Source organism: Anoplophora glabripennis, unplaced genomic scaffold (genome assembly GCF_000390285.2).
Source record: "Anoplophora glabripennis isolate ALB-LARVAE unplaced genomic scaffold, Agla_2.0 scaffold6, whole genome shotgun sequence".
NCBI classification, from domain to species: Eukaryota; Metazoa; Arthropoda; class Insecta; order Coleoptera; family Cerambycidae; genus Anoplophora; species Anoplophora glabripennis.
In genome coordinates, this window is record NW_019416749.1 from 353,224 (window position 1) to 378,142 (window position 24,919).

Sequence of the window (24,919 nt, forward strand, 5' to 3'; positions counted from 1 at the left end):
ATTACATTTTTTGCAAGCCTTCATGACCCCCGATACTGTACTGCCTCAGCCCGAACCAGGTTCAGATGTTTTGTCTCGAAAAAATCATCTTCAGTGTATTCTTTCCAAATTTATATAAATTTTTTATTTAGATTTCTTTTTTTATTGAACTATCGTACACTGTAAGTGTCGTTAGACCCTGTGAAATCCATCTAGTTCAGTATTCGGGATCATGAAGGCTTGCAAAAAATGTAATAAAATTTCTAGGGACGTATTTAAAAAAATTAAGTTGATGATGGTCCTGGAGAGACGAAACGTTACATATAAAAACTGATTATGCCATTCGATAGAGGGCAAATGAGAAAGAGTTCTTTTTTCAATATCACCTCAAACAAGGCTGAAATGAAACAAAAACGGATTTCCAAAATTTCGGTTTTTTTCAAATATTTCAAAAACTAATCTTGATTTTTAGAGGCATAATGTTGGTCCCTGATTACGCAACTTTGCCCCCATTTAAGCTACTTCGTACCTCTTACTGTTCCAAGATCCCTGTAGTGAAAAGCGAATTTGTAACAGCCTGTATAAATGAAGGGAAAAACCATATCGTCTTACATCGTTTCGATTTACGTCATTTACTTTGAAAACTGAACATGCCGTAAGTACGAGAAATGCCTGTATAACACAGTACAGAGAGTATTGTTTCATTAAAAAATGGCATTTAGTAAATATCTTGTAAATTGATTTTTCAGTTGTTTTTCATTTAATTGGCAGATAAATTACTACAACTTTGTTAAGTTTAACCACTTTGTATCTCCAATAATAAAAAGTCCCTTAGTAACGACTTAATTTGAAACAATCCTTATATTTTTTAAACGGAGAAAATATTATATTTATTCAGGTACATGTAATTTTTACTAAGATCTTATTATATGATTTATTAATTTTGATTCCTCAATTTGGAAAGTGTTTTTTAATACATTTTTAAATTTCTATTATTTAAATACGAACTAAAAAGTTGCAATCAAATACATTTTTAATTGCTCTTTCTATACAAAAATTCGTTTATTAACACAAAATGATAATTTCGTAATACTGAACAATACATTTTTTAATTTTGGAATCAGAAGTAGATGATTTAACTTATTTTGGAGTAAAATTGGAGGAATGTTTGTTAGAAAATGTTTATTTCGGCAATTTTACTTCAACATAACCAAAATGCAGTCTCACCATGGCAAGATAAACACTGGGGAAAGAAAATGAATTAACCCTCGATAGTCGACAGGAAAAATGAAATCATGGGTGAAGTTAAAACCACACTATAGCCGGGAGGGGTGAATAGCTATTGTACGTAAATTATAAAGCAGGTTCGTACCTGCAAGCTTGTACTTGTAGCCATGAATATGGACATATCGCAGGGAACCTCTGCCTGCTACACACAGAAACTCAAAATAATATATCTTACATACAGTTTTTATTGAAATCTGTCATACTCAATGTATTTTTTATTTCCACAGTGAGTTATCATTTAAAATGCATATATTTCCAATTTTTTCCTCCTATGTTCAAGTATTGGAGAAAATACTACTCCATAAGTACACAGTTTATGCCTTAAAATATTTTATAAGGCTTTAACTTAACTCGTTGAGAAATGAGGAAAATTAACTGAATATTTTTTGATATGTACATTCTTAGATTTTATTTTCATAGGTCTATATTTTATCTGTAATCTGTGGGCTATATTATTACGGCTCCAAATCCTGTAGTACGTCTATGTAATTGTCTGTATGTTCGATAACGTTTATCTATCTATATCTCTAATAATAATCAAGATATGGCCAAAAATATGTGCCCCAAGAAGAATGTGTTAGAAAGAGTGTAGTTATTATTACAACTAAGTCTTTGTCCAGCGCATACGTGTACGGGAAACTCTTTTGGGAACGTCTCCCTTACTATTAGGGATAGAGATAGTCAGTCCAAAAAATGTCCACCAAAATATTGAATTCCAAAGTAAGTATAATATTGAACTATTAAACTTAGGTGACAAACTGATAACTCACTGGACTAGAATTAATATATGTATTAACATAAATTATATAACAAATTTTTCACATATCCTTAAAAAAAAAACAAAAACGTCAAAGTCATCCGAGAACAAAACAAAATTCGCGCACATACAGATACCATATAATTTTTAAAATAATGTAGCATCCTTCTGTTAATAGCTTCTGTAAATATTTTTTATTGAGAATACTTTTAAAACGTGGGAGAAACACTATTTGTATGTTTTAGATATGGAGCTTAAAAAATATACTTACCTTATCTCCACTGGAGTAAAAGAAATATTTAAGTTTTACTATATTACAATGTTCTAACTTCCTCATGATTTGAAGTTCTCGATTCTGGAAAAGAAAAAATTGTTTAAGAGACGAGGAATTATGCATTGGTATAAGGAAAACAGGAAAACTACTCACTATTATTAATGAACGGAATAAAAAGATCTTAACGATAAAAAAATTGTTGAATTATCATCTATGAAAACGTACCAAATTGTCAGTGTTTATTAAAGTGGTGAAAAACTCATTAACTTTTTGAAAAGTATAAAATTTATTTAAAAAATGATTAGAAACTGAATCATTTTGAAAATATGCCAAGGTAAATTAGTTTGTATTTTTATTTTCACTAAATAAATACAATCACTACATATATTGAATTTGCAAATTCGAGGCAGAGTTGACAAAATGGATAAAATAACTTTCGTTTGTGGTATATATTAAAATTTTTTACTTAAATTTTTCCAAAAGAATACAATGAAAATACTATACTATAAGACTAGAATTGTTTATAAAAATACAAGAGAATATTGAACAGAAGGAAAGTTAATAAAATTAAATCTAAAATATGTTATTTTAACAATTTTGTAATATACTTTTGAGTAGAAAATGTGCAACCATATTTCCATATAACCAAATCTGCATTTGATAATGTTCCAGAAAAATTAATTGCAGGCATGGAATTTTGCGCAACTGGCAAACGATTGCATTTTCAAGGTATAGAGATATTTCTGTGAAGGACGCAGATTTGATAGCAGCAGTTCAAGGAATGTGATTTATTATGGTAACATAAAACATATCAAAACAAAATAAAAGGATACTACAAGATTATAATTAATTTCTAAGATAAGATACATGTTTATTTTTGAAGTTGTAACATAAGTATACAGTATAATCATTTTGATTATACCATACAAATTATAATGGTCAGTAAATCCTTATATTTACAGGATGTTTTTTAAATATGTCACAATTTCAGAGGTACGTTCCTTGGATCATTTTATGCTAAAATGTTTTAATAAACCACCGTATTCCGAGACTGGAAAACACATTTTTCAAATAGGGCTGAAGATTACTATTTTTTTAAAGCTAATTCAAGTAAATAAATTTTTCTTTTCTAAAAAATCTTATCAAATGCAATCAAACAAACTGTTATTCGATGCCAAAAATGTAGGTACGCAAAAGATATCTATCCCCACAGACTTTGAATTACATCACAGCAATACCTAGTAATAAATAACTATCAAAAATAAACACTAAAAATGATAAGACTACATACAATTAACACAAAAAGCATCCGAGCTACACTGAAATTGTTAAACAAAGAAATATCTTGAATTCTTGCTGTTGTATCATCACTCTTGATAAAAAAATTCGATTATTAAAAAGTTTTACCACATTATGCATCTGTATTAGTGACATTAATATGGAATTATTTTCTAGCAATACATACTAAACTGAATGAAGCATTTCTGGTATGAATGAAGCTGCCATCTATTTATTACAAAAATTCATTTATATTGGCTTCGCTGTTTCAAAGGTGATTTAACAAAGACATTGCAAAGTATTAATAAATTTGAACTAGAGCCAATATAGTAACGAATCATTCATTAAAAAAAAAACATTTACATCTATTTTTTTCATCATGTAGGTATTTATATTTATGACATTTCGGTATACAGTTAATGAAAAGATGTAAGACGATTCTTTCTAAACGCAAATTAATTCCGCCCCATTTCTTATGAAGGCCTTTAAAGTGAAACAATTTGTAAGTTTTGAATGCTTTTATTTGGTCATCAGATCGTAATAATGTGCATATTTTGATCCTTTTATGTTCAATTAGTCATTAGGTTGAAAAACCTTGTATAATATCAGAAAATAGCCTCACTCACCTTAAACCTCTTATCCTGAAGGACTTTTTTGATTGCTACCAATTCAGAAGTCTCGCATAATTTGGCCTGGTAGACGACACCGAAGCTACCATTACCGATGACTTTGGTGTCAGTGTAGGAAACCTCTTGCGGTCTGTCCGGACCCTGTCCAGGTGTAGCTACTACCGTGGTCACTTTGCTCCCGTCCTTGCCTATGTAGCCACCAGCAAAAGAAAAAAACAGACATTAACATATTAACCTGCACATATGAATGGTATTAACTAAACTTGCGAATTAATTGGGTTGTTTCAGAGAAAGAGACTCGAAAATTGATACAGTACTTGTTCAAAGTAACTATTACCGTACAGTTTTTATAAAAAATACTCTAAATTCGATCATACTGTAGGAGTAAATCTTTCAAACTTCTTCATCCGCAGTGGGATCTAAGGTAATGTGTCATAACAATCCTTTGGAGGAAAAATCTCTTGTAACCTTGAATGTGTCCGTTATTTATGTCATGGCTTAACAAATTCCCTTCTATGGTAGTAGAAAATAACTTTTATACCCGAAAGATTTGGGAAAAAAAATATGAGAACTGATTACTATATAATAATAAATGTCTGTCATAGATTAACCAGTAATTTATAAATAAGAAGTGAACAAACTCTTGGGCAAGAGCTAGAAAAAATTATTTTAGTAGAAAAAATGAAGTTCTGTTCCATATTAACTGCATGTGGGGTGGGGATGTATTATTTGAGTCTAAACATATTATATTATATTATTAGTGACAACATTTTCTGATAAGCCGACTAATGTTTATTCATTATTACCTTATGTTGCTATGTTAACTAATTACAGAGTTATGTCATGTATTTTGATAAAAATCTGGCTACTAGTGTTAACATGTAAAATCAGAATATAGTGCCATTACTTTCGTGGAAAAAAAAGACAGGATTTTGAAAACATTCCACATAAAGCACAGATAAAACAATCATTAGCAACATCCACAAAAAAGCAAAAATCTAAAGCCATAAAGTATGTTAGTAAGTAGAAAACCGACCGTAGTTTTTTATTTGCGTTTTTCTCAAAAAAATTATCACATTATTTGGGATTTTACAATTTTTATTTCTGTTTATGTAGATGTAAAGGACCCCACACAAAATGAATGGAAATTGGGTCTCGCTAGATTTGGCTGGAATTGTGATATGTTGTAGTTCTCGACATTCTGATGAATTTAGCGGAACCCAATTTCCATTCATTTTGTGCGGGGTCCTTTAGAAAAAATATTTAATTGAAGTGACTACAAAATATTAAAATATAAATATTATAATAATAAAATAATAACTATACAGGTTATGTTAAATATCGATCAAGAATATATGGGTATGAGCAATTTTCCTATTTTTGTTAAACAAAAAGTAAAGCCAAGATTCTCCTTCTCGTTTGACCTTGTTGTGACTTATTAAATATCAACTAATATTAGTTTATGGATAGGCATATGTTACGAATAGGAATAGTAAGTAAAATTAATTTATGTTTTAAAATAATTATTTTTGTAAATGTACATAAGAAAAAATATATAAATCATCACAAATTTTTAAAATCAGTGTTATTTATTTTAAAGCATTCTTGTTTAGTATGCGAACACTGACTTAGGTAAGGTAAGCGGTCACTTTACAAATTCCAACGAAGTAAACAATTACAGGCGTGTTAATAAAAGTAGGAAGAGACGCGTTTAGAACTGTTAAAACAGGTATAGTCTTTCCGATATCAATTGAAGAACCAAGGGAATGACAGTATGCACCAAGTTCGGTCGCGGACTTGTTCACATTTTTATTTAGCCATACCCATATATAGGTCTGTTCGAACTAAACGTGGAGATGGTAGAAATATATACGCCCAGTTGAAGAATGCGAGCGCGAGCAAACAAAATACAATACAGTTGCATTGGGCCACTGGGCAATAAATCTCAGCCGTTGACAAGTGGTCGACAAATTGCCCAGCAATGCAGTGCAGTAATGCAGATTTTGGTGTGATTCAGGTACTTTTTTAACTTTTTTAGGGACGTATATGAAACTCATTAAATTTTATTGCCAGGCGTTTTTTTACATGTTCAACTGACTTCGGAAAGACTAAACTGTTATAAAATTCTTAACAAATGGTATAAGTATAAAGATAATTTTTGACAGTAATAATATTTATTAAACCAACTTAATTACACTCAATGTGCTATTCTAAGACACGTCGATGTTGTAAATCTAGAGATTAAGTGCCGCAGTGTATATTGCATTTAGAGCGATGTTAATTTCTACCAATAATACTATGTCATATTTCTACATTTAATGTGTAGTTCTTACTCTACACACTAAAGTGTCGATGTGTATCTGCAGCCTTACGCATACTTAAAACAATGCCACAGTTCGTTGAATTTTGTTTACAAGGAAATAGGTTTTTTCCTTAGTTTTCGTAATTGATGTCAAATCATTAAACCACAATTAGCTTCGTATGTTTTCTAGAAACAAAGAAACGGTTTCCTCTAAAATTCCAAGCACTATTTACGACGATGTGCTATATTTTTGTTGAAAACTTTATTATTCCATTAAAATACCTGAAAAAATTGCATGCGTCACCAATGTACCGAATTAACTGCTATAATTTTTTTATCGATAAATTATTTTAAGCTACAATTATTATTATTTTTAATTAATATTCGACTTTCTACCTAATTTCTTCATACATGTAAGTTGAAACAATTAAAAGTCGGTATGCCTTTGTAGCAGTATTAACGGTTAATTTTAGGAACAAGGTATTTATTGCTTGCTCCCATATGGAATAATCTGTTCCACCTAATCAGAATCCAAATCAATCCCGCTGAATTATTCCCTGGATCGATAAACCTGATCGCCATGCTCCCGCATTAAAAAAAAAGAACGATAAAAGCGGTAGGGGTTTACTATAACGATACGTAGCACGAACATTTTCCTCGAAATTGTCGCATTAAACTACTACATATTAAAAACACCTTTGAATCCATGAAAAAATTAAGCAATTAAACGTTTACTTTAATGAAACTTGACCCCCTGCAACTCTGTATAGAATAAGTTTTAAAAAAAATTATGAAACTTCGATTTTTATTTTAGTTTGCATCAAATGTGACCCTCTACAGTAATCGTCAAATAATAGGCAACCCCATGGTGCACATTGTCATGAAGAATTTCCCAATATTTTTACTAGATCGATTTTCGACATTATTTACCTTGGACATAAGTGATACCTTAAGTATCGCGATATTCTAGCAATATTAGAAATATTTAAGAAGTTTCAAGCCTCAAGTGACAAACTAAAAGAATTATATAATTTATATATTTAAATTTATAGAACAACAACAAAGACTCATGCCTGTCTTTCTGTAAAGCGATGTTCTTTCGTGTAATTGAATTACCCAAGAGACTTCTTACAAGCCTTTTTATACTTTTTTTTTTTCGAGACCACCCGGTAATCCTAATAAGTACACGTGATCAAAATAATATCTCTACATGTCTGTTGCAGCTCTAGGCAAAAGTCGGTTCCAATTAAAGTGAATGCCAGTTGTTCGTGGCATTAGTTTTATATGGAAACATAATAATCACGTATGTCTGACTGGTTTCCAACTTTTCGCCACTAGCGAAAAACAGCAGGAACGTCTACACCTATTGAGAAAGTTGTTCATCACCAAATGTACACACACATACATTTAGTAATGCAGCTTCAGGTCATTTTATGGAACACAATTATTATATTTCTAAGTTTTAAGTTTTTATATAGAAAAAGATGGAAGACGTTGGCAAATCTTTTTCACTAGAAAAATATTTAATAATTTGTCGTTTTGGACAGGATATTGTACACACTCATTCAAGTAACATTCTACACCTCTTATCTTTGTATTAAAAGATTTGTTTTGTAAATTTAACAGCGGAAAAGCATAATTATGCACTGATGGAACCAGAGAAATGTTGCTTTATCCATTTTGGGGGGCCAGTAATAAATAAAAATATGGTGCAAACTGTTTAAAATAATATATAACAGGTATACATATATCCTTTTAATCATTCCATCCAGGACATTCCATGTAAAAAACAAAAGTTTGGTTTATATCTTCCAAATGCGACAGTTCATTGTTTTAAAATTTTTTTTGAAATAAGACGTTTTGCTAGAACTTTGCTCTTTACCATTTCTCCTAGGTAGAAAGATGAAAAAGGCAAAAGCGATAGAATGTTATGTGAATAACTCTGTAACATTCACTATAGCCCTGCAGAACAACACTACAAAAAAGGATAAAATATATAGGAATGCCAAATATCGCGTGTTATACAACTCATGTTAACAATCTGGGTATTGCGGGAAACAAATCAATATGTAAATACGAATATTTTTTTCGTAAATCACTACACATAAAATACGATTGTAGAAAAACGTTTTAACTGTTAACAAGAACATGAAAAATCGTATATTATTACGAAACTTGTATCACAGTATCAACTATTTTCAATGTAGTCGTTACAGAAAAATATTTCGTAGGAAATCGGATCATGTCCTTTTCTTAAAAATGATATAATTAATTTAAAGGAACATTGACAATATTAAATTAAACATTGAGTATGAAATATTCTTCATGGAATTATTAATGATTCAAAACATTTTATGAACGTTAAGTCAAAGCTTTAATAAATATAAACTGCATAAATGTAAAACCAAGAATAACTGCGGAAGCGGATGTTATTAGAACATTTTGAATGTTATTATACCTTGAAAATTTAACTGGAACAACTTTTTATATGTAAAATTACATAAACTATCACAAAGTACTTCTTTACTTTTTACATAAAATGTTGACGAAGCGCTGGAACTATCGAAATGTTTTTAGATAACTGCAATGTACAACGAAATCGTGATTGCTTTGGTGAACGTCATTTGGCTTATTTGTAAATAAAAACTATTTTTTGGCACTCAAAAAAAAATAATGAGAAAATGAAGGAAATGGCGACATTTTTCAAATAAATTCGGAGTACCTTAAAGTAAAAGTTAATAAAACCCGTACAGTGAAGGGAGAAGGGACACAATACTTAATACTCAATTAATTTAATTCCGACTATTTTCGCGTCTGTTTCGGATTACACCATCGCATCCATGGTTCATGATCAAAAAGTGTGTTTAAATGTCGTTTTGATCTAGTTCATTCCCTATTTCAAGAAGATATATCCCTATGTCATCTATGTTATTAGCCCGATTCAGATGATCTCTTATTTATCTTCCAACCATATCCCAGACATATTCAATAGGATTAAGGTCTTGACTCGCGCTGGCCAGGCCATAGCACTAATCTCAACTTCCAGAGTATCATTATGAGTTAGGAAAATTCACGGGTGTGGGCATTTGCCCCTTGTTATTTACCAAAAAATACTAAATACCTACGACTTATTTAACTTTTTTTAGTCGTTAGAAGCTACTGCTTAACAAGTTTTTTGAGACTAAAAAAATAACTCGAAAATTAACAGTTTTACGACAGATTGGAAGATATTTTTTCTTTGAAATACATACGAATCAAATGCATCGATTGAATTTTCAAAGTACCCAGTGGTGTTGAAATTTTGGAAGCCTTAGTGTTCTGCACTGAAAGATTTATTTGTATAAAAGTTTACTAAATTCGTAATTTAAATAGTTATGCTCAGTCATGCTGCTACTCCGTACTCGGAAATTTCTTACACATATTGTAGGATATACAGTATGTTCGCGGATTGAGTTTACAAGAGGACAAATGGACTAAAAAGTGAAAGATACGAAAAAAGGCATCCTTGATAAAAGTTTTTGCTTGTTTAGAAAATACGAATCACAATGACGAACTTCAATTTTGTTGTACAGGGTGGGTCAAAAACACAAAAATGTTGAGTTATAATACCACAGTCTTCATAGGCTTTTTAAATATTTTTAATACCTAGGTTCCAATTAAAAAATTTTTAGATAGGTAAATTAAGTGTAGATAGGTAAATAAACTATAAGTATGTATCAATAATCTCGTTTTTTTCCTACAAATCTCATAATCCTTAGTCACATTGACGCGTAGATAAGTTCTTTTCCAAGAACTCGACCTAATCTCCGAGTAAATTAAGGCTATCTGCTCGAAATTTCTAAATGCGCAGAGTATAGTTAATTGAGGTACTTTAAGCGAAGCCTCTAATTCCGAATTTCAATTAAATTTGGGCCCGGCCTTAAGTCCAATGAATCCCGTGGGTTAGAAACGGCACTTTCGATGTTACGTTATGAAATTATGAATTAATTAGACATTGAAAATCTTAAGAAACCCGCTGGAATTACAGGGTGTTCGGGCGGGTTTCGAAAAAAATTAAATGGAGAATATAAACATCGTTGTGTAGTACATTTTTGTATCGTACACAACAGCGCAGCTAGAGAGAAATTTTGGGAGTAGCCAAAATGCAGTAAATGAAAAACAAATGGTGAGGTAGAATTAATCACTGCTATAACAAACCGCTTGTAATAATAAAAATAAACGGCTGGGTATGCTAGGCACATAGAATTGCAGTCAATCCGCTTTTTAAAACGGCGACTCCTGATTGATAGGAATTAATTGATACCTTATTCGGTGGAGTAATAAAGGTTGCGATATCCAAACCTAATAATGATTCCAAATAAAGACAAGCAGGTCTTGCGATTGACTTCATTCCATTTAAACAAAATTATGTTGAAAAATATTTATATCCACTATTTAGAACAAGTTGTGGATTTTTAAAAAAAGAGGAAATAACCTTAGTGCCCAGGGTTTTTTGCGTGATAGAAGAGTCTGGTACAAACAGACAAGTTACCATATGTACATTTTTCAGGAGGCAAAACATTTTTTTTATTTGTCACATTATATGGTTAAGTATAACTTTTGCATTTGATTATTAGATATATGTATATTACTTAAAAATATAAGTTAAATGCCGAGGTAAATATAGTAATGTTTAAGATAAACAAATATTAAGTGCAAAAACCAACACATACGTGGTGCAAGATAAGTTTATATTATAACAATCATAGCTTGAGATATTTTATCTTATAATTGCATCTATGAAAAGCCCACAAATTTCATATCTACACCAGACGAATAGACTACTTACATTTTTAAACTTGTAACTGCTGATATGTTATTATTAAATTATACATATTGTTCTTGTCACTGATACTACTAATAGTAATTAATAATAATGTTAATAACACTTACACAGGGTGTAAGTTGTTAAAATTTCCTTTACACACAAGTTACTTATACAATACAGGGTGATTCAGAACTTATCAAAAAAAAAAAATTCTGGATATACAGGGGACCCTCACAAATACAATTTTGTAAAGAAATCAAAAAAGGCAGTTCGAAAATGATTTAAAAATACACTTCTGCACGGCACTGGAAACTGGTCCACTGTAAAACCTGACCTCGCAAAATTCGACCGGCATGGCGGTGTGATAAAAACGGACAAAAACTTTCGCAAGGAAAGAAATATGTAAATAGAATTTTATCGCACCTATTTTATATCGGCAAAGTAAACTGCTTTTGCCTTTATTAATTAATAAAATTAATTTGTGTTTTTAAATAATAAAATCATTTGACATACCCGATGTTACAACAATTGTTCAAAATTTTATCCACCGATGTGTAAACACATTTGGGTCCGTTGTATTCAGTTTCTACGAACTAACACAAATGTTGTCTTGTTTCACCATAACACAAATGCTTCACCATAAATTAAAACGATATCCATCAACTCCAAGTACACGCAAACCATTTTTGACACTAACTACCCATTTTTGACACTAACTACTAAAAACCTATTGTAAACGCCACAGATAACAGGTAAGTATCGCAACGACGATTGCAAAATCCGAATTCAGTATTCGGAGTAGCTGAGGCCATATGGCGAGTGACGCTAGAGACTACAGTTGTCTAGCTATGTAGTGGTTGAATGTACTATAACTTCAATATTTTTTTCTCGAAAACTAAGGATTTTACAAAAAATTTTTTTACGATATTGATTCCATTTCTCATGCTGCATCCATTCCCAATTTTTTTTGGATAAGTTGTGAATCACCCTTTATAGTCATGATTTAAATTCGTAGGGTAGGTTACAATTCCTTAATAACATTTTGGTGCATTATTCCATAACTTTGATACGCAATACACGATCCAGGTCAATATCGTTAACTTCACAATAAAAATATTAAGTATAAAGAAAGTTTATCAATATTGTGGCTAAAACCGAACAAAATCTAGTTTAAGTTAGTTCCATTTCTTTTTTAAATTTAATTAGTAGAGCACGAGTTTTAATGTTATCTTTATGTTTCAAAATAAAAGCTTCTGCTATCAATATCGTCACATGATCGTTAAACACAAAAGAAGCAGATGTTTATTTGGGAATCATTATTGACTACAAATTAACTTAATAATTACGATTGAAAAGATACGAAATGTCTGAAGTTATTTATTTGTGGCACAGTTTCGTTCGAGGCTTTATTGTGCTTATTTGGGTACCTTGTCATCTGTGGAAAAAAAATTACGTTAATTAAATCAATCCTTATGTCAAAACTATCAATAAGGATATGATTTTTAAGTTGATTAACAAAAATTGTTTAAGGGGGGCGTTTATATGTGCAATTTTTTGTCCAACATTTTAGAAAAGTTAGAAACAATATCTTTTCACTGTATCATATGTTTTCTTCAGGGTATAAGACTACTGACAATTCAAAATAAGGAAAAAAGCATACTTTTACCTCGTTACGTTTATCTTACGTTTCTTGAATTTTGCACGCCTGTTGGACATGAAGAAAATGGCGTCCGGTATTATAAACATAATCACACGCTGTAGAATGATTTTAGGAAACTATTAACACATGCGTTATCACAGTTATTGAGTATCTTAACAAATTTGCTGGACAAAACAGGAATATTGTACATTTCCTGATGTTTGTTCTCCGTGATCTTTCAATGCGAAAAATTACTACTACTTGTTCTATTATTTTCTTACTAAAAGTGTGAGTCTATAAAAATCCAGTCTTAATAAGGACAACACTTGACTTAATTGTACACGTTTTTCTAAAGGTGGCAAAATACCAAAATAAGCAGAGAAAATACAAAATATACATTAGATTACTGCATTTTATGGTACTTAGTATCTGTGATAGTAACAACAATAACTGTTTAGTTGAAATTTTTATATTTATGTTTAATTGTTTGTTTAATGTAACTAATGTTTTTAAAATATTTAAGTAGGTAGGTATTTTTATTATTATTTTGATTTAAAATAAAAATATATTTATGAAGTTATAATATGTAAGAGATTATGTATAAAATTTAACAGCAATATACAGGATCTCTTAATTTTCCGTGTACATAGTGCAGTTAATTGAGTATTTGTGTATAGTTTTTGATATAGTGACCGAAATAATTATGTATATTTAAGGAAATGTGAAAAAATTCTCCTAATCTGAAGCAAATATAATATGTCGAAATAATTTTTGTAGATCTTACAATTTCAGTTCTTATTTTCTCATCAAAATAATTTCAAATTTTTTTCTCGCTTGTATGTTTCTGTTATTAATTTGTTATTTTATTAGTCATCATCGGATAGCAGTAAATTTTTAATGAAAAATTGATTTGATATCAAAATTATGATTTAATTGATAACGAAATATGTAATACTTTGTGAAGTTTAGAAACTTTCGTGTTTAACTGTTCTTTACCCCCCAAAAAAAAAAAATTGATCACATGATCAAATATACATGAAAAAATCGACATCTGTGTAGAGGTGGGCGTATATATTCTTCCCAGTTCTCTAAATGCAATTTATTCTGACTCTGTCAAAAACTGACATCTATAAGCAAGTACTAGCACCAAAAAAAAAGACAAAAAACATGTTTTGCTAACTGAAAACTTCTAATGGTTAAATGAAACGGTTTTAGACCGTTTTTCGCTATATTTAAAGCGGATTTTGAAAACTTATGTACTATTTTCAATGTACCTACTGCCATTTCTAAATATAAATATTTTATTGCATGTTAACGTATTTCGGATACTGACTATAAAACATTATAGTGTATAAATGCAATTGCAACGATTATACGTTCCTGAATATGCAATAAATGTACGCTCCTAATAAATATAATAATTCCAGCTTATAAAACCAATGTCATTCTGAAAATATTCCATCACATCATTTAATATACCCACATACAGTAATAAAGTAAAAATTAACCGAAGTGAGTAACGGCTGACTACTGGAATATTTTTAAGCAAACCCCTAAGCACCCATTTTAAAAATGAAATAAAAGTACCAACCTCGCTTTTAAGTGTGAAGTGTTTGATCTTGGCATTGCGTTGACTTCTTTACGCTCGACAAATATAATTAACCCTACCAGCGAAACCTACGTAACTCGACCTTTACGCCTACGAACAGATGTTCGATAAGAACATCACCGTACCTGTCTTGACTTTTGCCGTGGAAATATATCGATCTACCTCGTCATCGAACACCTCCCGTCGCTTTTCTCTAGCCGATTTACTCGCCATAAAAATATACTTTTGTGCTGAAAAACATGCTGCGGAATATATTTCATAGTCAGTAATTACGGTAATGGACTTACTCGTACCTCGAACGGAAAGCCTTCGGGTTACGTGCTCAAAGAAAGGGCCATCGAATCTGATCTGACAGCCGCACTGAATAAGTCACGTAAAAAGGTTAAAAATAAGGTAAAATGTGACATTGATCTGAAAATAGATCACTTGGTTTTTCGTGTAATCGTGCACTTGTTAAAATAGGACCGAATTGTTTACTTTCCTTGCAATTAGGGGCAAACCAGGTTTCGTCATATTACACAGCCCCACAAAAAAAAGTACTGTACCAGAGACATGCGTACATAGAGCTTGTAATTTTTTCATGCTGAATCCGAATTCGATGGCCAAAACAGATTTACTAGATCATTTTTTAGTAAGATGCTAAAATAATATCCAAATTTCGAATGCTTTTCCAATTTTTGTCAACTTTTCGGGAATTTTCGGATTCGGACTTCAGATTTGTAATCAGCGACCCCAAAAACCCTCAGCAAGAAAATTGAAGCAAAAATATTGACCTTGGGATTACAACCCTTTGAGGATAATTTATATTATCTTTTTTTTGAATATGTTGTCTATCAACCTACATTTATATACAGGGTTCTTCACGGTAAGTGGCCTATTAAACGTTTCAGAGGATCCAAAGACAAAATGACTCTGAAATTTTGTTTACGAGGGTTATCAGATATGTTCTCTTCAATGAAAATAATGCCATTAACGTAGCACTTCCGGTTATACCGGAAGTAGATCGTTATTTTAAATGGAACTCCCTATATATTATTGCATTATCGACAAGATAGATTAAAAATAAGTCAAAAATGTTAGTTTTCGAGATAATCGACTTTTTATAAAAATTTTGAAGGATGCAAGCGTTTCGAAAATTCCTTATATCTTTCTTCGTTCATGCTTTTCGGAGTACACAAAGAACACTACATTCTAATTACCGGAAGAAAATTACTTATACTAAATGTCCCGTTTATTATGTTACATTTTGAGAGCTCAACATTTTTACTTTTTAAATTCAAATGGAACGCCCTGTATTTTTCTTGCATCATAGGTATTATAAATAATCAAATTCTCTTTTCACCGATAGAGACATTGTAGGGGTTACAGTTTCAATTTTCTTAGATATTTGCGGTTTACTTGCATTCTCAAGAATATTACTTTAAATCCATTTTTACCATCAAATGTGCCTTGACAAGCAAATATTGGTACTGTCATTCAGTATTCTACAAGTAAAATATTGCCCGACAAGAAAAATTTAAAATAATTATTCTAATGAAGATATTTTGAATATTGGATTATTTACATTTAATACTTGTAAAAAGTATATGTATTATTTTTTTTTTAGTAAAATGAAATAAAATATAATTAGCAAAAGCTGTATGATAAAACTAAGTGATTGGCTACACAGTGCGACCTCTGTATATAGATAAGAAGGATAGGAGGTTAAAAAATTGGGTTTAGATTTTGAAATTCCCTGACACCACGACCTTTCAAAATAAGTTGATATAACCTAGCCTGCTAGTCTGCACGCTAAAGTGCAGTACGGTGCTACATAATTAGAAAGATAACCCTATTTTTCTTATTGGGACGCCCTTTTAGATACTTTACTGGTAATAAACGGCACATATAAAAAAAAAATCGTCAAAATTCTAATGGCCCTCATCAACTAGAAAATTGATCATAACTTTGTTATTCACGAATTTTCAAAAAATTATACAGATTAACATAAAGATCATTAAAAAATCTTATAAGAAGATCCTTTTGTCGACATTTAACATTTTAGGGCAGATTTTCAAAATAGAATTGGAAAACTGATATCTAATCCTAAGTTAATCCTAAAAACAACTAAAATGTATCTGTTTTGGGGCATATACAAAGCAGAACATAAAAGAAAATTGTTCTATACAATTGCAAACATTAAAATTTAAAAATAATAATATATGTACCAGGATTTAGACAAAAAACAAAGTCACAAAATATTAATTGCATTTTTTCATGTTATTTGCTTTAAGAAAAAGTTTTATTATTTATTTATTTATTACTAGAAAAATACAGACAAGAAATATGTTTGAATAATAGAAAAATAGTTCTAGACTCTTTGCAAAAATTGTACACACGTAAAATTTAAATAAAAGGAACATATGTACTTGCAAACCAGTTTTTCTTAATATTTGAAAACCGTTATACACACAGAACTTGCTAATATGTAAATCCTTGTGGTCAATGTAGTTTATCTCCAGTGGTTCCTATGTTTTTCAATAAATAATACATAAGGCACATTTGTACACCCGTAATTATTAATAAATTGCAATACAAACTATCGTTAACGATTCGTTATTCAAGGTATAAGTATTATTTAAGCCTGATTGATTTCTGAAGATGTAGAATGGTATAATAATAAACACAATTTTCCAAGGTCAATATCTATATATCCGGCACGTATGAATGAATTTTATTTGGCATATTACCAGATTATAAGTATTCATGTAGTAAGGCAAATTTAAATCATATTCATAATAATCATAAAGTATAATTACCTATCATTGTTACTGCAGTTATTTACCAGATAAGATATCTGATAATTAATTGAGAATAATGAGATGATAATGGTATATTGATTTTCACTTGAATACATAATTTCGAGTTATACAGAGCGTATATGGATTTTATAATTTTTAATCCTGACTGTTGTGTGAGAAATAAGCTGATAACAACATGAGATCATATTTTTTTTTATTATTGTAGTAGACTAGAACAGATTTTCACTATAAAAAATACAGTACGGGCTCAACTGGGTCCTAGGAGAACAAAGAACAAAAATACCTAGTGAATTATTTGTAGCGTAATTTTAGTTTTTACTGTTTATTTGTCCAAAGTGGAATTAAATAAACCCCGAAAGGATTTGTCGAGAGTTATAAGTATATATTTTTAGTATATTATATTTTTTCCCTGTAGATTTTGTGCAAACAGAAAATTAACTCCACAATAGAAGAATGGAATACTCGAGTACCAAGAAGAAATTACAAAAATCGAACGTCAGAAAACATTTCTGCACGGGTTATCGCTTGGGCAGATCTAACTTTTTCTTTCTAGCGAATAAGTGACCTTGACTGTAGACTAACAAACCTACCCTTTCAGCTTTGTCCATATTTTTAGACATTTAAGAATCAAACGAATGTGGGCTAACACCGAATTCCTCTCTCGCGACATTCGTCAAACTATAAAAAAAAATAGGGCGTGTACATATCCGAAGTAAGTTGGCAACGGAGCCGTGGCTTATTGATTATATTTTTGCTACTTATATTTGCAGAAAACAGGGCCAAGGAGGCGATAATTCTGCATCGTAACGGCGCCGTCGGTTATTTTGTATGAGAACTCGAATAACGCAAAATACACGTAAATTTCGGTCTCGATTTTTAAAGGTTGTTTCAGACGTAAGCCATGCGCGTAAGCGCTCGTGCTGCTCTAGATCTCCATTTTCCATACAGTACGGCACTAAAAAGAACACCTCAATGGCAATTTTTACTTATATGAACTAAAATTATTGTTTAACCTTCCATACGAGTTCTATGAATGTATACAGGGTGAGTCAGTTTTTTGTAGACAAACTTTAACAGGAGACTTTAACAGAACACATGTTTTTAAAAAGAAAAGTTCCTATCCTATAAACTTAAGCATAAAATGCTTTCATTTAGTTCAATATTTATATAAATCAGCAGAATACATGGCCTATTATAATAAAAAGATCCACTTCTTATTTGTGGACGGGCGAAATGGGCGGTGACTATTAGACGCCTTCATTATAGCCCTCTTTCTCTATCGCACGGATTTCTATGACTTACTTTATCGCTCTCACGTAACGGCCGATGAACCATGGCGACTTTCCGACCCTGTATATCAAGTAGACCTTATAAAAAAATGTCATTGATTTTGGATTTTTCACCAAATTGCATTTCTATAAATAAAATGCTAGGTTTTTTTAATCAAGGAGATTGGAAGAGGCAGAGGGAACAAATATTGCAATTTATCTGCGCAAAGGTTGCCGTTTTCCGCAACTAGGTGACTCAAATCAGTGAATTATTATTTTAAAACGGACTAAAGATGTAGTAAACTTAACAGCAAAACTGAGTTTTCAACAACAAAACAAAGTACACATATGTTTCATAAGTTGTATCTCGTCCACACTGAAATATTGAATTTATTTTACAACTGGTTTTTATCAAAGATAAGAGTATACTGTTATTTGCACAACTTAAGGATTAAAACTTCTGTTGTCCACATGAAGTTTTTCCGGAATTTTCTCTCATTAATCTTAATGTTATCAATATTCAATTATATTAAGGTAGAAACAATTCTCGATTTAGTGCAAAAAGAGCGAATTCCCGAGCGGTTTTTGCTTGACCCTGCGGGAGAATTTATTTATAACGCTGTTTTGCACATCCTACTTTGTTAATTAATTGTAAGGAGCAACTTAATACCAACTTTTTAAAATTTTTCTTTTTCGATGTGTTTCTTTGGATCAATTAGAACCTATATCTACGATATTAACTTCTAAACTTAACTTTAAATGTTTAAAATATTTAATTATTTAAATTCTCAATGAAATAGATATACACGTTTTTCAATTTGTACGATTTGGATTGGGATACAAGAATTATAAGCTTAATACCTTCAAATAGCATACAGGAATAGCAATTTCATCAGTCGCCACCTTGAGTTTCACTACTTTTTAAGTTTTCAAGACGTGACAATTTTAAATGTCCCCTTTGTAAAAAACACTGTCCCAGATACAACATCTGTTGTTCGCCACATAAAACTCTTAGTTTTGTTTTCGTTGCGCTCGAAAGTTTTGCTTACACTTTCGAACTCGCAGGGACCTCATTACACTTTCAATTTCCCATTCAAGGTCCGAAAATGGCCTCTTATTGCTCATGGTGACCGATTATTCGTAATTGCTAAATTTCATGTAGCCGTTAAGAATGCATGCACATAAATTATGATTTATTCGAGTAGTTTTTTGATTCGGCTATACAAAGGCTAGTTAATTATTATCATTAACTAAATTTTACATTAGATCTATTGTCTAATATATACAAAAGGTAAGATACAAAATGATAAAATTAAAATGCACAACATTTTCTAATTGTAAGTTGAGTTTTTCGCTTTTGGGGCAATTGTAAAGGTTCACAGGGCAAGTCATATATACAAGTGTATTATTTTAAATTTCTGTTAAAATACCGACAAGTAATTTTACATCACAAAAGCCAAACTCGCCCGACACGCTTTTCTCAGTTTCTGTCAGGCCACGGCATTTGACTTTTGAAATTTAATTTCCGACTAGAGTTAAATCTTGATAGAATCAAATTAAATGTATTTCCACCAATAGTAACGTTCAAAGAATTATTTGACGTAACAAGGAAAATATGTATAAGTCAATAATGTTCGAGTTGTGCAGTTGCTAATTATATCAATGACGTTCTGCATAATAGACTCTTTTAGTGTGACGTCACATATTTAGGCAACCCGCAAAAAATTGTCATAGTTGAAATTGTCTTTAATGCGCAATATAACACATATAATTTTAATTTATTGATTACTATAAAAGTCAATATTGTTCTATAAATTTAAATATATAAATTCTATAATTCTTTTAGATTGTCACTTGGGGTTTGAAACTTCTTAAATATTGCTAATATTGCCAGAATATCGCGATTTTTAAGGTCATGACAAAGGAGACATTTTTTTGGCACTTATGTCCAAAGTACATAAGTTCGAAAATCGATCTAGTAAAAATATTGGGAAATTCTTCTTGACAATATGCACTATGGGATTGCCTATTATTTGGCGTATGTGACGTCGCCAATAATAATCAATCAATATAAGTATTTGTATATTTAATTAAGTTGCATATCACAGAAGCGATTTATAGGACTCGAACATAGATTTGTGAATACAGAAGGTATTTGAGTTATTTCCAGTCAATGCACATTTTACGAGCGTTAATAAAAATCTAAAATTAAATGTTTTTAGCAATGAATAAATTTTATTATTTTATGGCGTTTATCGAACTAAGTGAATTAATCTGTGTTCCTTATCAACAACACATACCTACCTTAAAGTATATTATAGTACCACATGTAATTTAAAAATAAAATAAAAAGCTGAAAAACAGATATTTTCACTTGTAATTTCAAATTTAGATAGCACTGACCTCCTTCGATTCTAAAATTAGAAGTTTTTCACTTCAAACGAGTAATTAATTTGCGTTCAACATTTCCTGACCGTGGTTAAATTTTAATTGCTATGTATGTTGACACTGAAGATATAATTAATTTGTTGTAACAACTTTCTCTGGAATTTTTTTTTTATGAAAGTCGAGATCTGTTGCACTCTTTCATTGATAAAATTCTGCTATATACAATTATAATGGCAAAACTGTAGTAGGATCGTATTTGATGCAAAGTAGAGCAAAAAGTTGTCGGTCTTTTGTCAAAGGAAAATCGTGTCATCATTTTTAGGAGGCGTAAGATAAATCATTTCAAATTTCAAATGAAATTCAATGTAAAATCTGAAATACCGCTGCATACGCACTGTGTTCTGGTAGTAGCTGTAGTCGCCCAGGTGCATCGAGTGTACGAACTGGTCGGTTATACGTCAAATACTAACCTGGCGAGCTTTGCCGTCAATTAGAGACCGCCTCCAAAAAACAAGTAAACAACAGTGACGCGTACAGAGGAAACATGTAGTAAATATGTGGAATTTAGGAAACAAATTGGATTTATAATAAATTACATTTAAAATAAATAGTTTATGAGAATAAAGGAATTTTTGTAGGAACAAGGGTGCCAGACCTGAACTGATGCCCTCGTCCCTTCATAATGTATAAAGAAATTATTCAATTTGTAAAACCCTTAAAAGCGTACTTCATTGGTTCCCTTGACAGGCAATGATTTATTACTTTGCATCGAATATGATCCTACTATAGCTAAGTTTATGATTATTTATTTAGTTATCGGTTTAACCAATATGTTGCGTCATAAAGTTGAATTTAAACCTGATTATTTTATAAACTTGAAAAACTGCAAATTACAATTAAAAATTAAGAGTTGGATCTAAAGTTGTAAATGTCTAGCTTTAATTAAAAATAGTCAGAACTAAATCATTGATGTAACTTTATTCTGACGATCTGAATTTATCTGCTGAAATTAATACATACTTTTACTACTATTATGGTGTTTCACTGTCTTCTTCAACTTCCTCCAGCACTGCACCAGCTTGGAATACACAGGTTTGTGCTTTTCTTTCGCAACCATCTCCATCACTGTGGCGGAGCCGAGGGTGGTTCTCTTCATCTTCTCCGAATCCTTCACTTCCGTCTCCTCTTTCTTTTTGCTCCTGAGATCGAAAAGTGACAAGGAGCGGCCGTAAGTAGGACGACCGTTGACCTGTTTCACGGGATACACATCCTGTAGCTTCTTGCAATTACAATCCTGATTGTCAGGATTATTAGCAACGTCTCTCATAAAGTGCAGATCGCGACCGGTAAAATTTTTGGCCTCCATGTTTTTGGGGGCCATCGTTCATGGATTTGCGATCTTAGTGAAGCGTTATCGCTACGGGATCGAAAATTACTGTTTTGGTGTTTCTTTCATTTGAAAAATAACGGTTTTGCGCACGTGTTTAGCCGATCGTAAGTGACAAAGTAGGTGCGTGCGTTATTTTAGCTTAATTTGAAACATATTTACTGTTTTCCTTAGAAATAAGGCTTTGTGTAAGTTATAAGCTCCCTAACAGTCCAACCAAAATACACTTGGAGAAAAAAATTGTTACCTGGTCTTTTATAAGTGGAAATGGTAAAAGGGGCTTATAATAAATGTGTGAGCAGGGGTGGCGGAGGGTTGATTTGGGGGGTTGAAAAGTTGTGAAAAATTGTATTATTGGGATTTCTGGCGAAAGTTAACGTCAAACAAAAAAGTATTCGATACAAAAGTTGTAGATCGCGCAAAAATCTACAACATTCGTAGAGGTCACTTTTTAAGATCAAAATTTCCGAGAAAAAGCGAAAAACAGGTTTTTTTCTTATTTTGCGATTTTTATTTCTCATTTCCGCAAAAATAATTTAATTTTGATGAAACTTGGTGAAAATATACCTTTCTGTATCTTAAATAACCACTTAATACTTAAAAAAAAACGATCCTATTTTAAGTAGAACTGACAAACGTGCACGACAAAAGGTTCTAACCCATCATCAAATAAAATAATAATTCATTAGTTTATTATTTGTTTTATTAATTTTATAAAATGCAATTAGAACAGAGTAACTTTATCACTTGTTTCCGAAAAACTTTCACCGTAAAATGAAAGTTTAAACTTTATTTAACGCAGTGGTCTGTTTCAACAAGAGACAATAACGCAGTAATTAAACATTAAATAATTATTATACAGGGTGTCCCGAAATTCATGCAACAAAATTTGGTCATAGATTCTTAAGACAAATTTAGGGGACCCGTATTTTTCTTTTTGCCAAATGGCCCCCTCTTTCGGAGTTACAGCCCCCTGAAATCTGCCCGTAAGTATTTTTTATATCTCAAAACAATGTTGTACGAGAATCACTAAATTTGGTACACAGGGGTTTTAGGACATGTGGAATCTCACAGTGCTACGCTTTTTGACAAAAAACCGCCTTAAGACACTTTTTCGTGGGCCCCCTTGTCTTTGGAACCAGAAAAATTTGGTCGCAAATTTTATTTTATTTTAAATTATTAGTTAGCTAGAAAGCCATTGAATTTAGAAACTTTTTTGTCTCTTGATATTTGTTTCGTAAACATAATGTTTTTGAGGAAAATGGCGAATCACGATATGCATTCGATCACATTTTGACATTTTTCTCCAAAAACATTGCGTTTTACGAAAAAAGTATAAAGAGACAAAAAGTTTCTAAATTTAATGGCTTTCTAGTGGACTGATAATTTTTAAGAAATTTAAATATGCAACCAAATTATTTTGGCTCCAGACAAGGGGGGACCACGAAAAATTGTCTTAACTCTTTCAGTCTCAGTGGTGCATAAAATGTACCACCGTTGTTTATTCCTCCAGGTCTTGGTGGTACATATTTTGTACCAGAATTTTTTAAGTACTTACATTTAAAAATTATTTAACAATCATTTCCCTTCAGCCATAGTTTTACAGACCCTGTACCACCCCCCCCCCCCCCCCCCCCCAGGAGTCTGTGAGCTAACACACGGTCACAAAATCAGCTGTAATGTATTTAGTTTTAAGTATTCTTTACAATAAAATCATTATAATTCACAAAAGCTATAGTTTAATTTTTTGTGACGCTTGAGTAAAAAAAGTAATATAATTTCTGTGCCTGAAAGAGTTAAGGGGGTTCCCCGCCAAAAAACGTCAGATTCCACATGTCATAAAATCCCTGTGTACCAAATTTAGTGATTCTCGTACAACAGGATTGTGTGTCCGAAAAAAGGGGCCAGTTGACAAAAAGAAAAAATACGGGTTCCCTAAATTTGTCTTAAGAATCTGTGACCAAATTTTGTTGCATGAATTTCAGGACACCCTGTATATTCCATAAACATATTAAATACAATTATTGTTGCACAAACTTCCCGCTTACAGAAACTTTTGTGTGCGAGATATTATAAAAAAACGTAAATTATTACGTTAAAATGTAATGAAAGAAACACCAAACGAGTCAACATAATATTAACAAATTTCAGGCGCTATTGTTAAGAGTCTATTGTTTAAATAATCGGAGAAAACGCTGCTTAGATACGTGTATATATAGGTTAAGTGATTTGATTACTTAAGCTGTGGGCTGTTTCTCATAGAGCGTTGCGAATCGACAATAACACCTAGTGTTTATAATTCAGGGTCAAATTTAATAAGTGTGTTTTAAAGGAGAAACAGGTATCATTCGACTTAAAACTGGTGGAATAAACAAGTTATGGTAATATGTGCTAGTTGGAGGAATTCTAGGTATATTTTCTTAGCCACTCGTATTTTTGGCGCTAGTAGTAACCTTATCCCATACCTACTGAAAGCTGTTCTAAAATTTGGCGGAATAAAATAGGAAATGCCAT

At 31.3% G+C, this 24,919-nt stretch overlaps 1 protein-coding gene across 10 annotated transcripts in view; it reads right to left on the reverse strand.

Annotated features, from left to right (window-relative positions):
* The window catches only part of LOC108911124 (protein kinase shaggy), a 58,521-nt gene that overhangs the window by 12,999 nt on the left and 20,603 nt on the right, over window positions 1–24,919 (reverse strand). For 2 of the 10 annotated variants that reach the window (XM_018715965.2, XM_018715990.2), the window contains exons 2-5: window positions 22,039–22,435; window positions 4,202–4,404; window positions 2,295–2,378; window positions 1,352–1,408 (exon numbers count right to left, since the gene is read on the reverse strand). In XM_018715965.2, the coding sequence (XP_018571481.1) occupies window positions 1,352–1,408; window positions 2,295–2,378; window positions 4,202–4,404; window positions 22,039–22,399 (705 nt within the window). In that variant the 5' untranslated portion in view covers window positions 22,400–22,435. Of the gene's footprint in view, window positions 1–1,351; window positions 1,409–2,294; window positions 2,379–4,201; window positions 4,408–22,038; window positions 22,436–24,919 lie in introns of all 10 variants that reach the window. The other 8 variants (XM_018715998.2, XM_018716006.2, XM_018716046.1 and 5 more) reach the window with 6 other exon arrangements.